The following is a 21,400-nucleotide window of genomic DNA, read 5'->3' as shown; positions in this document are numbered from 1 at the left end:
CACATATCTTATCCAATCACGTGCCTCTTGCTACTCTATACATAAATACTCACCAACACTCATAACATCCCGCCCCATTCAACTCAACCACCAAATGGCCACCACCTCTTTCCGTTCGCCGCCGTATGATGTGGAAGGCGCCGCCTCGTACGCCCCGATTCCAGCTGGCCCCGAAGCGGAGCGCCCCAAAGCCAACAAATTCTTCTTCATCACCATTTTATTTACATCAGTTTTCTTGTTTCTTTTGATCATCAATCAAAAGCCGACTCCTCAAATCCCGATGGAGGCGCCGTCAAGAGGGGTGGCGCAAGGGGTGTCGGAGAAGGTTTTCCGGGGAGTGAGCGGCGGAAACTTGAGCTTCGCGTGGAGTAATGTTATGCTGTCGTGGCAGAGGACGGCCTACCATTTCCAACCTCAGAAGAATTGGATTAACGGTAATTAATTAATATATCAACCTAACTAAATAAATAATTCAAATAAAAATTTATTTTGTTTTAGTAAATAATGCGAATTAACCGCACGGAACTTTACATGACATTGAGTTCCATGTGAGTTATATAGTTGATTTAAATAAATACACTTACTTTATAAAGTAAATTGTGTAATTTGAATCTGATTGAAGTTTCACCCCCCTTCTTTTGATATTTGATATGGCGCTTGTGGCTTGGATTTGGTGATACTGGTGGCTTCTACAAAAGATCCTAATGGTACGTAATTTTCTTATACTCCTGTTTATCATTATTATCATTAAGTTTTATCATATACTCCATTCAGGGCAAGGAGAATATAATAATAATGTTTATTATAAAAAGTTGAATAATACTTAATAAAAATGATTTTTATTATTTCTGGTTTCCTGAACCTTTATTCATTGGCGAAACAAGTAGAAGTTTCAACGAGAAATATTTTGTGGTGGGAATTAAAATATAGGAGTATTGTTTGTGTTTATAATTGTTGTCGAGGGGCCAATTAGTTGGAAGATAGGGACTAGGGTCCATCTATTATTGCGTAGAGGGTGTTTTTGTGAATGGATATGATCCTACATCCTTGTCTTAGCTTCTATTTTATAGAAAAATATTACTATAAAAATCATTAGTCTTAACTTATGTTCCTCTTAAATTTATTTATTTTTTAAAATTACATATCCTAATTATTGATTAATCTATTCTCTAATGAACGATCATTAACAAAATAATGGCAAATAGTATTTGAATTAGTCATGAACATGAAATGAGATACCGAAAATTGGATAGATCTAGAGAATGAACCTACTTTTCGCATTAGCCACTCTCATTCAATATCAACTTCCATCCTATCACTTTTCTATATCGTTTTTATCTAATCATCAAATATTAATAAGATTTTTGTTTATACGATATAAGTACTCCATGTACAGAGAAATTTTGGCTAAATTAAAAATTACTAGTAATTATAGTATTAACTGTTGAACTATGCACTACTATTCCATTTTATAACGTACCTAAATTTGTTAAATAGTTTAGAGAAATTATGTATAGTACTAGTACTTTCTAAGGAGCTTCTTCTGGATTAACCTTTCTAGTTGCTACCATTCACACTATTGGACTTTTAAAAGGGCTTATGTTGGGAAGAAGGTTCATCTACTATTAGACATAAATAAGTCAAATTAAGCGCTCACCCCTAATTAATTAGTAATAAATCATTAATTCAAAACTTAATTAATACTCCTCTTTGCCTTACATAATTACAACTTGTTCACGTAATTAACGTGCTGAGATAATTTAGGTCTAATTATGCACGCGCTTAATTTTCAATTCTATGGACTTAGCAGATGTTAATATCTGATTGGGCAGAAGCTACCTGCCACGAAAATATGAGATGTGAATTCCTTAGGTACATCAATAATTCATTTCCGTGTAAAATTAATGTTACTTTTAATAAATTTAGGTCCATCTAATTTTCATTTACGTCTTTGACTCGCTGATGCAGTTAATATTTCCCATCCGTTTTATCACATCACATTCAAAGAAATGGGCTCGTGTAACATTCTGACGTATATAGCCCTATTAAATTTTGTTTTAAAAAATATATAATGAAATCAAAATGAGAATTAATTGAAATATATCATTTTGAATCTAATTGTGGGACTTAATATAATTATTTACTTGTTGATCTATTTTCACTTGAATACAACTATTATATGCATCTCCAATATCGACAACAAAACAACACGTTTTCCTATTGGAATGTAAGTTGTTATAAAAAAAGACATGATTAATGATGAATTAAATATTGATTACACAGGTCCATTATTCTACAATGGATGGTACCACTTATTTTATCAATACAATCCGGATTCAGCTGTATGGGGCAATATCACTTGGGCCCATGCTGTCTCAAGGGACCTTATCCATTGGCTCCACCTCCCATTTGCAATGGTACCCGACCAATGGTACGATATCAATGGTGTCTGGACCGGGTCGGCTACCATCCTACCTGACGGTCGGATCGTCATGCTGTACACCGGGGACACACGTGACGAGGTCCAAGTCCAATGTTTAGCCTACCCGGCCAATCTATCGGACCCTCTCCTCATAGATTGGGTCAAAGACTCTAGTAATCCGGTATTGTTTCCCCCACCAGGCATAGGTAGCAAGGACTTTAGGGATCCCACAACGGCATGGCTTAGCCCGGATGGCGACAAGTGGCGCATCACGATTGGTTCTAAGGTCAACAAGACCGGAATTTCACTTATTTATGAGACTAAGGATTTCATAGAGTATGAACTTTGGGAGGAGTATTTGCATCAGGTTCCGGGTACGGGCATGTGGGAGTGTGTTGACTTTTACCCGGTTTCTTTGACCGAGGAAAATGGGCTTGACACGTCGGCTAATGGGCCTGGTATTAAGCACGTGCTGAAAACAAGCTTGGATGATGACAAGAATGACTATTATGCCCTTGGTGTGTATGACCCGATAAAGAACAAATGGACACCTGATGACCCGGAAATTGATGTGGGCATTGGACTAAGGTATGATTATGGGAAATATTATGCGTCGAAGACGTTTTATGATCAAAATACACATAGGCGAATCCTGTGGGGTTGGATTAGAGAAACTGATGCTGAGTCTGTCGATTTGTTGAAAGGATGGAATGGCGTCCAGGTATTACCTTGAACTATTTTATTTAGGAAACTGTTAAATTCTCTCAATTCTGTCCCACATCGACTTGGTGATGATCCAATCTAATCTATATAAGTGTGGATAACCCTCCCCCTTATGAGGCCTTTTAAGGGGTGAGTGGCTCATTTCTAATATGGTATCAGAGCAGGGCCCAAGTCGATGATGGTTTATCTCTTTATCTCTTCTCTTGCCTACCCACGTGATGGAAGTCCGATGTGTCATTCCGGCCCACACGTGAGGGGGCGTGTTAAAATTCTAATATCTTGTCCCACATCGGCTTGGTGATGATCCTAGCTTCTCTATATAAGTGTGGATAACCCTCCTCCTTATGAGGCCTTTCAAGGGGTGAGTGGCCCATTTCTAATATGGTATCAGAGCGGGCCCAAGTCGATGATGGATTTCTCTTTATTTCTTATCTACCTCACGAGTGGAAGACCAATGTCCTTTCCGGCCCACATCGATGATGGTTCTCTCTTATCTCTTGCATTGCCTACCCACGTGATGGAAGACCGATGTCCTTTCCGGCCCACACGTGAGGGGGCGTGTTAAATTCTCTCAATTCTGTCCCACATCGACTTGGTGATGATCCAATCTAATCTATATATAAGTGTGGATAACCCTCCCCCTTATGAGGCCTTTTAAGGGGTGAGTGGCTCATTTCTAATAGAAACCAAACACCACCGTAATAAATACTAAGACACAAATTTCACTTAATTTGAGTTGCATGCAGTCGATACCGAGAAGCATAGTGATGGACAAAAAAACTGGGAAAAACATACTTCAATGGCCAGTTGAGGAAGTGGAAAGCTTAAGATTAAGCAAAGGTAATGTTGAGATCAATGATGTGAAGCTTGCACCAGGAGCTCTTGTACAACTTGCAATTGACTCCCCATCACAGGTTCAATTCATAAAACTCTTGTAATATTAGACTATTAGTAATAGTTAAATCGTATTCAATGGTTAAGTTGATGTATGTAGTTGGATTTGGTGGCGACATTTGGCATTGATGAGGCAATAGCCTCGGTCTCGGCCTCAACATCAGAAGATAACATGAGTTACGAGTGCTCAACGAGTGGTGGTGCTACTAATAGGGGAGTTTTAGGGCCATTCGGTGTGATAGTTTTGGCAGATGATATACTATCGGAGTTGACTCCCATTTACTTCTACGTCGTAAAGGGGTCTAATGGCAACACCCATACTCATTTTTGTGCAGATGAGCTCAGGTTACTTCATTTATTCCAATTTTGCTTTCTCACATTAATTTGTATGCTCATTTTGAATAATATTAGTAGAGATATAATGGAAGAATAAAACTTAAATATATATAAACAAAGGGGAATGTAGATGCTAGTACTATAAACTCTCATGCACACATATATATATAATGACATTCATAAAAAGTACAGTAAGTGTTAATGTAGACCAAATGCTAGTGGTTCTTGTCGTAGGTACAAAACATATCACTTCTTTATACATGAACTTAAAACTACTTTATGTACGATAAATTGTGTACGTGATAAGTTATTTTTCTTTCGATCCATTTAAAACATAGATGAACAAGTTGGAGTGCAGTATTGAATTCATTGTTGTCTACATATTCATTAATTATTTTGTATGTAGGTCTTCAAAAGCTAATGATGTTGAGAAGATAGTGTATGGAAGCGAAGTCCCTGTGCTTGATGGTGAAAAGTTATCCCTCCGATCATTGGTATGTCTCAAAGTTGGTGTTTTTACAAAATGTGTGAAAGTCTGTGTGCTACAATTTCAATCAAAATGTATGAGTTAGCCTGCATATGTATTATTTTGCCTTCTATACATAATATTCTATCCTCTATTTTGTTGGTTGTTAAAACATTCTAGGTTGATCATTCGATCGTGGAGAGTTTTGCTCAAGGGGGAAGAAGAGTAATTACATCAAGAGTCTATCCTACGAAGGCAATCAATAGCGCCGCACGAGTTTTCTTGTTCAATAATGCTACAGAAGCCACTATTATTGCATCAATCAAGATATGGAAAATGGATTCAGCGGATATTCATCCATTCCCATTTGATCATATATGAATACGCCCAATATCCTTAAGAGAATAATAGTGATATGATGCATCATGCTCACACATATGTTACCACATAATTGATTCTGCTGGATTTTGTTATATACTGAAGGCTTGCCAGCAGCTCTTGTTTAGATTTATCAAACATCATCTGAATAAAACTTGTTGAGAACTTTTTCTTGTAATTTCTTGATATCTTGGGTCAATTAGTTATGCAATATTAATGAATTTCTTTTGTGTACTTCAAATGAGTTATGGTTGTCCAACAAAAACAATTCAGTTACTTGAATAATTACAGAAGTACTTGCTTATTTCATGATATAATATAGAACTATACCATTAGTTTTAAATAGGTATTGTTATGATCTCAAATGTTGAATTTTTAAATAACTAAAACAATTAAAATAAAATAAAATAAAATAAAATAACAAAATAACAAAAATAATTCAGTCAAGATAAGAGAAGGAAATTGATTTCATTGACTCTTTAGTTCATTGGTATTTAATTCAAATATCATAACCGACAAAGTGTTTACTACAGCGAATTTCCAAGCTTCACTAAGTCTCTTTCTGTATAATATAGATTGTTGATTATATGTCAAGTGTTGCTTAAGCTTCAAATGCGGAAACTAAAAACCCAGGCACGGTGCAGGCCTGGGATCATTAGAAACCAAGCCTAGGTCCGAGTCACCCGCAACTAAAAATCATAGCCCCTCCGCCCCCGATGAAATGAAAAAGTAGTGAAAATGGTGCTAATCGATAGTGGAGTCAACATTATTAGTACTCTCCGTTCCACGGTAAGTGATGCACTTTTTTTGCACGATGTTTGAGAATATGATAGTAATAAATAGTTATAATGTAGAGAATAAAGTAATCGAGAGAATATCATAGAAAAGTGTCATCTACGTTGTTTTCTCTCTTACTTGATTCTCTCTCAACTTTAAATATTTATTTGTAACAACCCGGATTTCTAGGGTATAATAAATACGGCGACTGCTACCAAAACGGACTTAAAAGCAATAAAAACATAGGCTAGGGTTTCATTTAAAGAGATTTGACCAAGGTATTAAACGAACTATCAAGCAATAAGTAAAAGGTTTAACCTAGAAAATCAATGAAGAATAGATACCATAAACTATGATCAAAATATCAAGGGTTCGACATAAATGCAACGAAAATTCACAACAAGTCTCAAACTGCTAAACCAAAGGAAACGTGTTCAAAATAGCCAAATAATACTAAAGTGTTATTAAAAATTCAGCGGAAACGACCAAGAGAAAGTGAAGCTATGTATGAAGACACAACTACACTCGAAGTTCAAAATATCCATCTTATTTTATTAATGTGCTCAACACCCGCTACCGCTCGTCGTCGCTCAACCTGCACATAAGGAAAACACATGCAGGACTGAGTATTTTGAAATACTCAGTGAACTCGTTGCCAAAACATTTTGTAAGTTATGCCACCCTTACCACAGTGAACTCGAGTTTTACGATTATGAAAATAAAGATCATCGAGTATCACAAAAATATTTCCATAGACTGGCCAGTCAAACAACTCCCCACTTTTCTCATCAATTTCCACAATCACAACATTTCCATGGTGCGACGAAAGTGTGGCCACACTTTTCGCCCACGAGACCGGCCGACTAGCAAGGACGGCTCTCGATCCCACCGTGTACACAGCCTTGCAGGGTTTGCGGCCCTACTCAGACCCGAATTCGTTTAAACATATCCATAGCCCTATAGCCCAATGGAGCGAACTCTCAAACTGGGCATCAGGCGCACAATATCACAACAAAACAGACATAGGCATGACATAACAGTTAAACCACCCTTATCTCTACACATTCATAAATTTGCAACATAAAAGAGTTTAAGAATAAAGCCCACCTCGACTGCTTAGATTTCAAGTATGTTCTTTCCCTTTGTTATCCTGCTTCGCAACCAAGGTTTCACCTTTTAATCACATAGGCACATATCATGAATCAGTATCAACACAAACTCCTAACTCATGCATGTCTCAACGCTTTCCCTTTTTCCCATCGGTTTATCTTAATATCACCAATCAAAATCATGTTCATTATATAAATTTCATTCGCATCTTAACTCTAGATCTATCATCAACATATGTCACACATGAGTGTTTTGCCAACACACACACACACAAACACACACACACAACGCACACACGCACACACACACACGATTTCACTCATACACACATGCATACGTTTTCTATGTCCCTCATACCCCACTCTCACTCAAACCAGATGCATGAGGGTTCAAGAATACCAATTAATCGGTTAGAAAGAAGAAGATTAATACAAGAATACCTTTTTGAGAAAAACGAACGGTAGAAATCAAAGTATTAGCCTTGGTTCTTCAAGATTCTTGAATTAAACTTCAATTCTTCTCCAAAAGATGACAAAATATTGGAGAATAGAAGAAGAAAAATTGAGAGAGTGAGAGAAGAGAGGGAGGTGTGTACTTTGGGTGGGGGGCGAAAATTTGATGGCTAGGATTTAGGGGTTTCTCTTATTTATAGAGTTAAATAGAATCTCTAGGTAAATAAAATAGAATATTTGGGAAGATTTGATTCTACATAATTAAATAAAATATTGTGGAGTAGGGAGGAAGAAATAAAAAAAGTGAGCTAGGGTTCAAGGCATGAAGTTTTCGGAAAATATGGCTCTTATTTAGCCAAGATTTCGTTTGGTATATTTTACGAAGTAGAATAAAATATCACGGAGCAAAATAAAATAAAAAATCCTCCCTAATATTATAGAGATAGGCATTAGTTTTGCTTCTCCCACAAGGAATGGATTTTAAATATTAACTAAAATAAGATATGGCAAGATCTTTTGAGGTATGGTAAGATTTGGTAGAATATTTAAATTCTAGGTATGGAAGGAAATCAAATAAGGGATCAATTAAACAATAAAATAAATTCTTCCTTCCCAAGAATAGGTGATTTTCGAAAATCACCTTAAAAACAATAGGGTTCGATTTTTCTCAATAAGAAGTAGAGAATAATTGGGTTTTGGATTTAGTTTGGATAAATATCCCAAGAATTAAATTAAATCCGGAAAAATAGAATTCCTTCTCCAAAAGTGAAGGGGTCGAAAATCTCAAAATTATGTGGCTAGTATTTATGGAAAATATCCTAATATTCTCACTCACCCTTAAACAAATAATTCACCTCATAATTTAATTAATCACATGCTACATCATATAATCAACAAGTTTGACTTTTCAAACTTCCAACGCAACCCTAGGCTCGACTCGGTCAAAAAAACTCATGCAATAAATTCATTCCTCAATTAATTCTCGTCTCCCACGTCATCAATAAAATTCTAGGGCTCTAAAATTAGGGTTCGAAAATCCGGGATGTTACATTATTACTCCATCCGTTCCACAGTAGTTGAGTCATTTTGTCATTTTGATGCATTCCATAATAGTGGAGTCATTTCATTTTCTAGGAAAAGTCAACACATTTCTTCTCCCTTACTTTACTCTCTTTTACTTTATTCACTCTTCAACTCTCTCCCTTTTTCATTTCTTACTTTTATTCTTCTTTTACTTAAATCGCTTAACACAATTTTTTTTAAATCGTGTGCCGAAAAAACCGCCTCTACTACTGTAGAGCGGAGAGAGTATTATTTTCCGAAACATGTGCAAAAAAAAGTGTCTCACTTAGAGACAACGGATGAAGTGTGTTTAATTGGATTGTAATAGTATAAATTGTACTCTCTCTGTTCCACGGTAATAGATGCATTTCATTTTCTGCACTCGTTTTGAAAAAATAATAATAGATAGTTAAAGTGGAGAGAGAGAAAAGTAAGAGAAAGAATAATGTAGAGAAGAGTCTTATCTATAATATTCTCTCTCTTACTTTACTTTATCTCCACTTTAACTATTTATAATTATTTTTTCAAAACGAGTGCGCAAAATGAAATGCCTCTATTACTATGGAACAAAGGGAGTAAATAAAATAATGTGTAAGATAATGTGTTACTCATATATTTCCAAAATTAGACTAGTTCATAATCTTCCAATCTTAACATAGTTTTAATTAAATTTATTCTCATAGTATTAATAGCAATAAAATTAGAATATTATTTACAAATTTTCTCAAATATAATTGCTATAAAATAAATTTGAACATTAATATTTACTATTTTAATAAATATTAATGTGACGTTCGTGTAATTCTAAAAATATCAAATCTTTTAAATAGTTTAATCATATAAATGAAACTATATTTTGGATTAATTGGCTTTTATTATGGGTACAATATCAGATGCTCATTTGTAATATCATGTATCTTTTAAAAAGAATACTCCATTCATCCCAAATAAGATGTCACTTTCTTTTTTACATCTATCTCAACCAAGATAGCACATTTCTATTTATGGTAACTTTCTCTTTCCAATTAATACATCCAATGGTACGATCATGGAAGCCGTGCATCAAACTTTGTACCTGCAGCTGGCTTCAATCAGTATTATGCCTATATGATGTCCAAAAGCTCTGAAACTACGACCAATGTCTTCATCTTCGAAAGAGCTTCCCGTGGGTACCTTGCACGCCTCAATCGGAGTCCGATAGAGGGAATTATGGCTATTTTACGGAGACAAGCAGTGCAGAAAAGTTCCACCCGGCCGGGTGAATTTCAAGGAGGATAAACCACCCGGTCGGGTGTCTTTTTCGGACCCCATTCTGCACCCAAGCCTTAAATAGTATTTTTTCTCATTTTTCATGATTAGACTTTGATGAAATTAGAAGCTTGAGAGATTTGTTTCCCCTTTGAGGGTTTTCTCCCAAATTCCTAGTTCTAGATTGCTTGAATCCATCAATTCTTAGTGAAGTGTGGGTCAAGTAAAGGTATGCTTTGAGGTGTGTAGTCTCATTGAAGATCTAGCATACATTCATAGCTAGATCTTGCTTGTTTTAGCTTAGATTCAATAATTCTGATTTCAGGATCTGCCACTCGCGTACATTCGTAGCATACATTCATAGCTAGATCTAGCATACATTCATAGCTAGATCTCATCAATTCTTAGTGAATTGTGGGAAAGGAATGATGCACACTTAAGTTTTTTACTTATATACACATACTGATATATACATACACAGCTATAAACCCTCACTCGAATGATACATCTCTTCCCCATTCTGCACCACCGTCTGATTTCTGGACCTGCCACTCGCGTTCTCCGTCACTACCTTGGTCATCGGTCAACCATCTCATCTCTCTTATCCCTTATAACTACTATTAAAGCATGATCAAAATTTGAAGCTTTTTCTCTAAAATTCAATTTTGTTGTGAATAAAGTAGTAGCGCATCCAAGGCTCGCGGACGGACAACCAAACTAGGTATGAAATGTCCTATATCGCTGCTAGGGCTGGCAAATCGTGTGTGTCGGGTCGTTATCGTGTCGACACGATAACGACACGAACACGATAACAACAAACACGAACACGACCCGTTAAGAAAACCTCAAACATGAACACGAACACGACCCGCTACCCTCAGACACGAACACAACACGAACCCATTAACGACACGAACCACTTCGGGTCAACACGAGACGATAACAACACGTATTGAAAAATGAGATTGTAAGAGTCATTTAATAAGTAGTGAAAAATAAAAATAATAAGAATTAATAATATTAAAATATTATTTGTTAACGGATAACACGAACACGACACGAACACGCATTGTTAACGGATAACGCGAACCCGACACGAACACGACACGAAATTTTCGTGTCCTTAATGGGTCGACCCGATAAGGACACGGACCCAATAAGCTCTGACCCAAACCCATTAATTTCATGCCGGTTCGTGTCGTGTCAAAAATTGCCAGCCCTAATCGCTGCATATCAAAATTCGGTATATACCAAAAATTAAGGTATTTACCATAAATTAAGGTATATAATGTAAAATAAATATATGTTTAATATAAATTTTATATAATTATATTCATATATTAAATTCATAGTAAGAAGCCGAGCCCAACCCACTTCCCCGGTGGGCTTGGGATAGGTCAGGCTCTAATTGGCAACTGTACTCCAAGTCTCCTGTAGAGGACCGAAATGAATTAGTTAGTTACTTACAACAACATCCACAATTTAAATCACTTTATTCGAAGAGCTCAACACAAATCAGCATAAAAAATAAATGACAAAAGACACAACAAGTAGCAAGTAATAAAAGTATCATATTTTAGAAAGAATATTACTCCCTCCGTCCATAAAAAATAGAACAATTTGTGTATGGCACGAGTTTTAATGTAGAATTGGTAAAGTAAGAGAGAAGAGAAAAAAAAGTAAGAGGAAGGAGAAAAAGTAAGTGAGAAGTAGTGTTAGTGGAATGATGTGTAGGGTTATTATTTGTTGAAAACTTTCTATAAATGAATGTGCTCTATTTTTTGTGGACGGCTAAAAATGGTAACTGTGCTATATTATTTGTGGACGAAGGGAGTATATTTTTTGGACATTCTAAAAAGTATTTTGAAATTATTTAATTGCTAATTGTTTAGTTGTTATAGTTTTTGAACTACTGAGGTTGTAACAAAAATAAAATTTGTATACAAAATATCATTTTCACAGTGTTGAAAAAAAGGTGTCAAAATTTTGAGGACCTCGGATGAAGATAATATTGCCTCACTACTTAATTTGATGGCATACAAGATTCTCCAACAACTCCAAAACACCTGCCCTTTCTTTGGCTTACTTTAACTTTGGAATGTATTGTATGAAAGTGTGGCGTATGATAGGTCCAGTGCGCCCAAGTACGGTAGGGTGGTGGGATGACTGCTGCAAACTGGGAAGATGTTTCTCTTGACTAAATTCACCTATGACCTTCAGAAGAACAACTCTCAAACCTACAAGGTGGATTCATCGGCCTCTAACCTTGTCGACATTATTACGCTTGATTTCACTTCCAACCACGGGAGTGCTGCTCATACATGCATCTACCCACTGATACGCTTGGATTTTGTACTGTTTTAAGGACATTATTTGGTATGTTTGAGTGTCAAAGTTGCATTACATGTTCATTATTTGCATATTTTATCAATTTTGGTATTTTGACGTGTTTTGTGAGAAATGTGCAAAATAGCGCTGAAAAAGAGCATGAAAAGTCGGAAGCTGGAACTGAAGCGCAACCTAGCGGCCCGCTGCGCCCAATGCAGCGGTCGCTGCAACCATTCCAGAGCGTTCTGGAGCTGTCCAGCGGCCCGCTGAGAAAACGAGGCGCACAACAGTTGTGTTCAAACTCAATTTTCCGGCGATCCTGAAGTCTAATTAAGGCGTTTTACATGTCATTCTCTTCTTCTTCGAAAGATAAGCGTTGGTACCAAGATCACCTCAATCGGAGTTCTGTGAAGAGAGTCATGGCCGTTCTACCAAAGTCGCGCAAAGCTGTCAAATGCAGTATAGACGGAAATATAAAGACGGAAAGAAGACTAAGCCAAATCTTTTCCTTCTACTATGGGACACGGAAATTCCATCTTTATTATTGCTTGGAGGATACTTTTTACCAAGTTTAAATCCTTTTCATGATCTAATTCATAATATTCACCAATTCATAGCCCCCAAAAGGGGAGCCTTCATAGCTCCTACTCCAACCCTAATCCTTCATCTTTATGCCAATTAAATCCATAGCATAAATTTGAGAGTTCTTCATTGTGCAAGGGGTTGGAGCAAGAAGCAAGAGATCATCAAAGAGCTACAAGGATTCAATCTTTTGGTTTTATTTGCTTTAGCACTTATGTTCATTTTGTCTTCACTTCAATCTATGTTTTTAGCTTATTCAATTATGTTTAACTAAATTCATAGAATTCTTTGGATGTGTTAGTAACTTTTATTGGTTTATACAATTCCGTTTTCTATTTAATATCCGTTTTGTTTTGACTTCGTTTCTTCCCTAAGTTGTTCCGTAATACTTCATGCTTGAGTGACACATTCGATGAAGATTTAATATAACTTGCTACATAATCGTGAGAGGATGTTGGCAAGTTAGATCCACTTAGTAGACACTACAATTAGCTTCCCTTAAAACGGCATTGTTAATTGAGAGTGAGGACTTTTCCAGGGTCTTAGGAGCTTTTAGGAGTTACGGATCTAGGATTGACAATCCTAGTGTTAGTAATCTACGCTTGTACCGCATGGGCATAAATTATGTGACTCGTTTTATCGAAATATAAACTGTGCTAGGGTATTGTAGTTGAAATTTGTAAAACCATAACTGTGAACGCACATCCCTAGAATTCTCTTATCTCTCATACTTTATCTTTGTGATTTAATTGCACTTAGTTGTTTACTTGCTTTTAATTGTTTTTATTTTCAAAAATTCAAAATTCTCTTGTTTCTTCAGATAGTATTTGACGCTTAGTACATAATAGCTAGTAGCAATTATATTTCCCGTGTTCGATATTCCGGTACTGACCTTTAGCTATACTAGATATACCTTGTATACTTGCAGGTATTTTTAGTGCTAATAAAAAGTGCATCACCGACTGAGGGTGCATGGCCGTGAACCCAGCCCTGTTCTAGCACTGGAAACACAATCTTGATGCATCATCTTTAAGTGCAAAGCACAAGTTCAGACTCTTTCTTTGGCTTGCTATATGGATTCAAGCTGAAAGTTGGATAATTTTGTAGACATCCTTGACCAAAAATATGTTAATATTAAATTTTTATTAGTATTGTTCATGCTTAACTGGTGGCCTAACTTCTCATTAGCATAGCCGACAAGGAATTATTTAGTGTATTTGCAATCCTACAGACTAGGGATGTCAATTGGGCTAACCCGCTTGGGTTCGGGCCAACCCACTCGGGTTGTCGGGCTATTTGGGTGTGGGTTATTCGGGTTATGAATTTTTCGGGCTATAAATTTTCGGCCCTAACCCTAAATCTTCGGGTTTCGAGCTAACCCACGGGCTATTCGGGCCAAAAGTGATCTTATGTGTTACTTTCTATATAAACCAATATTCTAACTTATAAAAAAAATTACAGATTATCACAAATAGTAAAGTATTATCAAAGTGATCAAGAGAAATAAAATAATAACAATTGAAAATTGAAACAAAATACATAAACATATCGTTAATTAGTAGAACACGTGAGTCTGACTACAATTAAATGGAAATCATGCATTTAAAAGGAGTTGAATGGCATTCTTAATTATATACGCATAAAATAAATTCTAAGTAGTTAAAAAAAATACTAGTATAGATAGTAGTATGTCAAAAATAAATTCTAGAAGTTGAATGACATTCTTCTACATCAATAACTTTTGAAGCTTCGACCGGATCATTCTCTTCGAGAGGAAAGACGTAATGCGGCATTTAATATGAGTAAATATCAATAACATCTATATTCCATATGACCCTAACTTTCAATTTGAGAGAGAATACATAATTAACATATATACTTCATATCAATGTTGCTTTTAATATTGTAATTACCATATATACTTCATATAAACGCTGTTTTTAATATTATAATTACCATATATACTTCATATAAATATAAACAAAAATTTTAATTATATTTTTATTTTAAATGCTCAACCCATGGGCTAACCCGCAACCCACTCGGGCCAGCCCGCATAACCCGCTGACCCGAACGGGTCAGCCCGTGTAGCCATATTCTGTATCTGGGTTGCGATTTTCCGGCCCTAACCCTATGATTTTACCGGATTATTCGGGTCAACCCGCGGGTTTCGGGCTAGATTGACATTCCTACTACAGACTACTCTCTTTTTTCCCTTTTCACTCTTTTCCCACATAACTAATTCAGAATAAGTCTTACTGGTATCTACGGACTACTCCCTCCGTTCTATAGTAATAGAGTCATTTTTTGATTTTGGTATGTTCCATAGTAATAGAGTCATTTTCCTTTTTATTAAAATTCAACACATTTTTCCACACATACTCTACTCTCTCTTACTTTATTCTCTCTTCATATCTCTACCTTTTTCATTTTCCACTTTATTCTCCCTATACTTAACTCACCTAATACAATTTTTCTTAATCTCTGTGCCGAAAAGAAACACCTCCATTACTATGGAACGGAGGGAGTATTACACTGGAGGCTTGCCAGCAGCTCTTGTTTAGATTTATCAAACATCATCTGAATAAAACTTGTTGAGAATTTTTTCTTATAATTTCTTGATATTATGGGTCAATTAGTTATGAAATATTAATGATTTTCTTTGTGTACTTCAAATGAGCTATGCTTATTAAAAAAAAAACAATTCAGTTACTTGAATAATTAAAAAAGTACTTGCTTATTTCATGATAGAATATAGAACTATACCATGAGTTTTATATAGGTATTGTTATGATCTCAAATATTGGAATTTTAAATAACTAAAACAATTTAAATAAAATAACTAAATAACAAAAATAATTCAGTCAAGATAAGAGATGGAAATTGCTTTCATTGACTCTTTTGTTTATGGTATTTAATTTGGACATCATAATCGACAAAGTATTTACTAGAGCGAATCTCCAAGCTTCACTAAGTCTCTTTGTGAGTAATATAGATTTTTGATTATATGTCAAGTGTTGTTTAAGCGTCAAATGCGGAAACTAAAAACCTAGGCACGGGGCAGGCCCGGGATCATTAGACACCAAGCCTAGGCATGAGTCACCCGACCTAGAACCAAATATGAGCCGCAACTAAAAATCATACTTCCTCCGCCCCTGATGAAGTGAATAAGTAGTGAAAGTGATGTTAATGGATAGTGGAGTCCACATTATTAGTACTCTACGTTCCATGGTCAGTGATGCACCTTTTTTTACACTAGGTTTGAGAATATGATATTAATAAATAGTTAAAGTGGAGAGAGTAAAGTAAGCGAGAGAATATCATAAAAAGTGTCATCTATATTGTTTTTCTCTCTTATTTGATTCTCTCTCAACTTTAACTATATATTACTCCCTCCGTTCCACAGTAGTGGAGTCACTTTTCCATTTTGGTACATTCCATAATAGTGGAGTCATTTCCTTTTCTATAAAAAATCAACACATTTCTTCTCCCTTACTTCACTCTCTCTTACTTTATTCACTCTTCATCTCTCTATCTTTTTTCATTCTTATTTTTATTCTGCCTTTACTTAAATCACTTAACACAATTTTTTTAAAATCATGTGCCGAGAAAACTACTACTGTGGGACAGATGAAGTATTATTTTCCGAAACACGTGGAAAAAAAGTGTCTCACTTAGCGTCAACAGATGTAGTATGTTTAATTAGATTGTAATAGTATAAATTGTAAATAAAATCATGAGTAGGGATAATGTGTTACTCAAATATTTCCAAAATTAGACTAGTTCATAATCTTCCATTCTTAACATAGTTTTAATTATATTTATTCTAGTTTTCATAGTATTAATAGCAATAAAATTAGAATATTCCTCCTTCCGTCCCATAATAGGAGTCACTCTTATTGTGTGCACGTATTTAAGAAATGTAAATAATAGTGAGTTAGAAAAGTTAGTTTTCATAGTATTAATAGCAATAAAATTAGAATATTACTCCCTCCCTCCCACAATATGAGACATACTTTTTTATATTGGTTTTATAGTAAAATCAAAATGTGAGTGAAGTGAGTTAGTGAAATATGAGACTTATTTACCATTTATGGTAAAAATGAAGTGTGACTCTTAGTGTAGGACAGACCAAAATGACAAAGTGTGATTCTTATTGTGGGACGATGAAGTATTATTTATTTATAATTTTTTTCAGAATTAATTTCTATAAATAAATTTGACCATATTACTATTTTTAATAAACATTAATGTAATATTTGGTGTAATTCTAAAAATATCAAATCTTTTAAATAGCATAATCATATAAATGAAACTATATTTTGGATTAAATGACTTTCATTATGGGTACAATATCAAATACTCATTTTGTAATTTATCATGTATCTTTTAAAGAATTACTCCCTTCGTCCCAAGCAAGATATGACACACTTTCTTTTTAAGTCTATCTCAACCAAGATAAAATATTTCTATTTTTGGTAATTTTTTCTCTCCAATTAATACATTCAAAACCACTTTTTTTCTTTCTCCGATTTAAATATTCAACTCTTTTTCTACTCCATTTTTTTAATTGCTAATTGGTTAATTGTTATAGATTTTGAACTAACGAGTCTGATTTTCAAATGTTTTACAAGTTGTCCTACTTAGACCGAAGAAAAGGAAAAATAAAAATGAAAATAAAATAAATATCATATTTCTAAACACACTCCACTCCGACCTATCTAAAATTCACTACATAACACTCATTCCTAGCACACTTAAGTTTTTTACTTACATACGCACACGGATATATATACACAGTTATAAACCCTCACTCGAATGATGTATCTCTTCCCCATCCTGCACCGCCACCTGATTTCTGAACCTGCCACTTGCGTTCTCCGTCACTACCTTGGCCATCGGTCCATCTCATCTCTCTCATCTGTTATAATCACTATTAAACCAGAATCTAAATTTGAGGTTTTTTCTCTAATATTCAATTTTGTTGTGAATAAAGTAGTAGTGCATCCAAGGCTCGAGGACGGACTACCAAACTAGGGTCGAGAAAAATACCGAAATACCGGTCTTATTGTATCGAAAAATACCGGGCCGAATTTTCAGTATACCGTGATTTTCGGTAAGGTATGATACATTTCCGAAAGATTTCGGTAAGATAATGGTATGAAATTTCCTATATCGCTGCATACCAAAATTCGGTATATACTGTAAATTAAGGTATATAACATGAAATAAAAATATGTTTAATATAAATTTAAAATAATTATATCATATATTAAATTTATAGTAAGAAGCTCAGCCCAGTCCACTTCCCTGGTGGGTTTAGGATGGATGGGTCGGGCTCCAATTGGAAATTGTTCAACAAGTCTCTTGTAGATGGCCGAAACGAATTAATTAGTTACTTTCAACAACATCCACAATTCAAATAAATTCATTCAAAGAGCTCAACACAAATCGGCATAAGAAGTAAATGACGAAAGAATGAGCTCAACACAAATTATTAAAGAATGACCTTTTACGTGTGGTCAAGATGAGGATTGTCTTCCTTGCCGCAATATTTGTGATTGCAGTGCCAAAACATGGATGGCAGATCTGACGAATAACCACTTCAAAATGCCATGGACTGTGATTGTCTTCTTTGCAGCAATATTTGTGATCAACCTCTACATTGTTCAGACAGACCGTGTGGTAATATCATTCACACTACAAAAAAGGGTTCAATTACCGACAAACAACGTTGTTACCAACAGAATTGATAAATTATCGACGACATTTTCGTTGGCCATAGCTAAAAACAAATTATCGGCGTGTACATTACCGACGGAAACTTCGGTCGGTTATCCACCGGTAAATTTCATCGGTTAATTTGTTCTTTTTGAAAGGAAATGGGCTAGAATTAGATTAATATGGATTAATTAATTATAGTTGGGCTATAATTATATTAGTTCATAAGCTCAACAATCATGAAACCCTAGTGACTCTTCATCTATATAATGGTTATTTATTCTCCATTGTGGGACATGAGAAATAGCGTAACATTAGAGAGAAAATACGTAAAGCTTTGTAGAGAGAATTCCTAGCATTCTTCTACGGAGCAATTGTACCGGGATAGTTCCTGCATCGGATTGGATTGCACGTGGACCTCGATAGTAGTGGATTCAACTTGCAGGATTCAATCGCAGAAGAAAACAACACAATAAGTAAGATTTAGTTCCGTTGTGTTTTACATGCTCAACTTGCAATATGATTATGAATCTAGATCTGTATTCTTGTATGCAATTTCCGCTGCGCTCATTAGATGAATACAAGAAAACCTAACAGTGGTATCAGAGCCCGGGGCTCGATTCATAATTAATTTTGTATTTGCTAATTACTTGTGGATTAATTACGTAATTGTGTTGGAATGAGAAATTAGATTTCTTATTTTGTTTCTGAAAATCAGCCGTCTGAAACTTATCTTTTGAAACTGAAATTTATTTTAGGGTTTCATAATGAAATTTGATTTCGTTTAACTTTTGTGGAATCTTACATGTTTTGAACACGTATAGGTTGAAAATTGCTTGGGTTTTGTAAATAGATTTCATCTTTCTCGAAATCTTTTGAAACTAATTGATTGAACTTTGTATCCACATGTTTCGAACATGATAGGGAATTATGAAAAACAATTGTTTATCAGAATATTTCCAAAGAAAATTAGATTATGACAGAAGGAAACTTTTATTATGTTTCAAAAATTTTCCGTATTAAAATCTGATTCAAAGTTTACAAAAAATTTCCAAGCAAGATGATTTTATGAGTAATTGTTTCAGATGCAGTTTTAATTGAAATGACAAAAGACGTATAATTAATTAGATTAATTATATAAAACGAATTACAGAAACATAATTTATTAATTAGATTAATAAATTTTAATATAGTTTTATTAATTTAGAACTAATATTAAAATATGCAATTATATTAGTTTGGAATTGATATAATTGGATAGTCCACATTTAATTAGAGAATAAAATTTGATTTTATTGAGCATTATTTGATATCCTATGTGATAAGCATGCTATTTGATTTATGCTTATTTATTTTAACTATAGTAGTTAGAGACCGTTTTATTGTCTGGGTAGGCGGCGCCCAGTATGTGTAGTCCGTGTTATACTATGTCTGGGTAGGCGGCGCCCAGTATTTGTAGTCCGTGTTATACTATGTCTGGGTAGGCGGCGCCCAGTAATTGTTTGAAATTTAATATTGGATATTATATTCACATAACTAGTATCACACTTTTCCCCATAAAATATAAGTCTTGTTTTTGAAACAAATGCATCGTCCATCATAATTGTTTGATGTTCCTACCCTTTTCGACCACGAGTTTTACGCCAAAGCGTTTACTCTAAATCCACAAGGTCTAGGCTCATTCATAGATGCATAGTTGGCATCGTGTGATGGGGTTGACTTGCTTAAATTGTTTAGTAAAGCCAAAGCGACCTAAATAGTTTATGGATGCATATTAATTGGATTAATAAACCAAGAATTGCAAAATAGTTGTTGCAATTGGCTTAGAGGCCTACCTTGTAATATTATTGTAGTGATCAGCCAAAGCAGGGGCTGCGATGATATGGACTTGGATCTTGGACCACTAAAATTTATATTTGATATAAATTCGTATTTTATGTTTGGGGGACATAATATATGTTAAAATTAGTGGGAGCTAATCAATACAATAAACCCTTGTTTGATTAGAGATACGAATGTGATCTTTATATGCTTTTCTAATTTACTTTTCATTATATTTTTCTGTTCAGATAAAATGTCAAACTTGACTTACAAGTGTTTGATGGAAACACACAAATTGACTGGGTCAAATTTCACGGATTGGCTCCGTTGTTTGCGCTTGGTGCTAAGGCATGACAAAATTGATTATGTCTTGGACAAACCAATTGGTGTCGTTCCCAGTAAGGAATCTTCTGAGTTTGCTACGTTTGACGCAGCTGCTCATGAGAAACATGTTGAAAATGCAAATGATGCTCAGTGCATCATGTTGTCATCCATGAGTTTGGAACTTCAAAGACAACATGAGCACATGCTTCCATATGAGATGGTTAAACACTTGGAGAGTTTGTATGCTTCACAAGCTCAAACTATGGAGTATGAGATACTTCGCGATCTCTTCAAGTGCAAGCTTCATGATGGAGGCAAGGTTTCTGAGCATGTGCTGAAAATGATTGGTTTGATTGAGAGGTTAGCATCGATTGGAACGGTGCTTCCCGCAAATGTCTCAACAAATCTAATTCTTCAGTCTCTTCCTAGTAGTTTTGAGAATTTCATTGTGAATTTCAACATGAACAACACGAAGGTTGGGCTGCCAGAGTTGCACAACATGCTTAAGACTTATGAGTCTTCCACTACTAAGGTAAAATCTGTGCTCATGGTGAGCTCTTCTGCGAAGTCTTCCAAAGGGAAGAATAAGCAGCAACAGAAGAAGAAAGCATCTAAGGATGCTGTTCTAAAGCCTAAGAATGGAGGGGCTAAGAAGAAGTCGAAATCATCAAAGGATGAGTGTCTTTTCTGTCATGAGAAGGGACATTGGAAGAGAGACTGCCCAAAATTCAAGGCACAAGGTGCAGAAAGTGGGAG

General features: G+C 35.1%; 1 protein-coding gene across 1 annotated transcript; it reads left to right on the top strand.

Moving 5' to 3' along the window:
- The first annotated feature begins 58 nt into the window (after nt 1-58).
- On the top strand, nt 59-5,453 carry LOC125190137 (beta-fructofuranosidase, soluble isoenzyme I-like). Its single transcript, XM_048087340.2, has 7 exons — nt 59-434; nt 699-707; nt 2,284-3,143; nt 3,892-4,059; nt 4,140-4,384; nt 4,782-4,869; nt 5,022-5,453. Exons 1-7 carry the CDS (start codon nt 95-97, stop codon nt 5,220-5,222), a joined length of 1,911 nt encoding a protein of 636 aa, XP_047943297.2. The 5' UTR covers nt 59-94; the 3' UTR covers nt 5,223-5,453.
- Nucleotides 5,454-21,400: the final 15,947 nt, after the last annotated feature.

This window comes from Salvia hispanica, chromosome 5 (assembly GCF_029641045.1).
Source record: "Salvia hispanica isolate PSC_SH4W2 chromosome 5, Shi_PSC_v1, whole genome shotgun sequence".
In the NCBI taxonomy this organism is placed as follows: Eukaryota; Viridiplantae; Streptophyta; class Magnoliopsida; order Lamiales; family Lamiaceae; genus Salvia; species Salvia hispanica.
The sequence above is the reverse complement of the archived record's forward strand: the minus strand, read 5'-3'. Positions and strand labels throughout refer to the sequence as shown.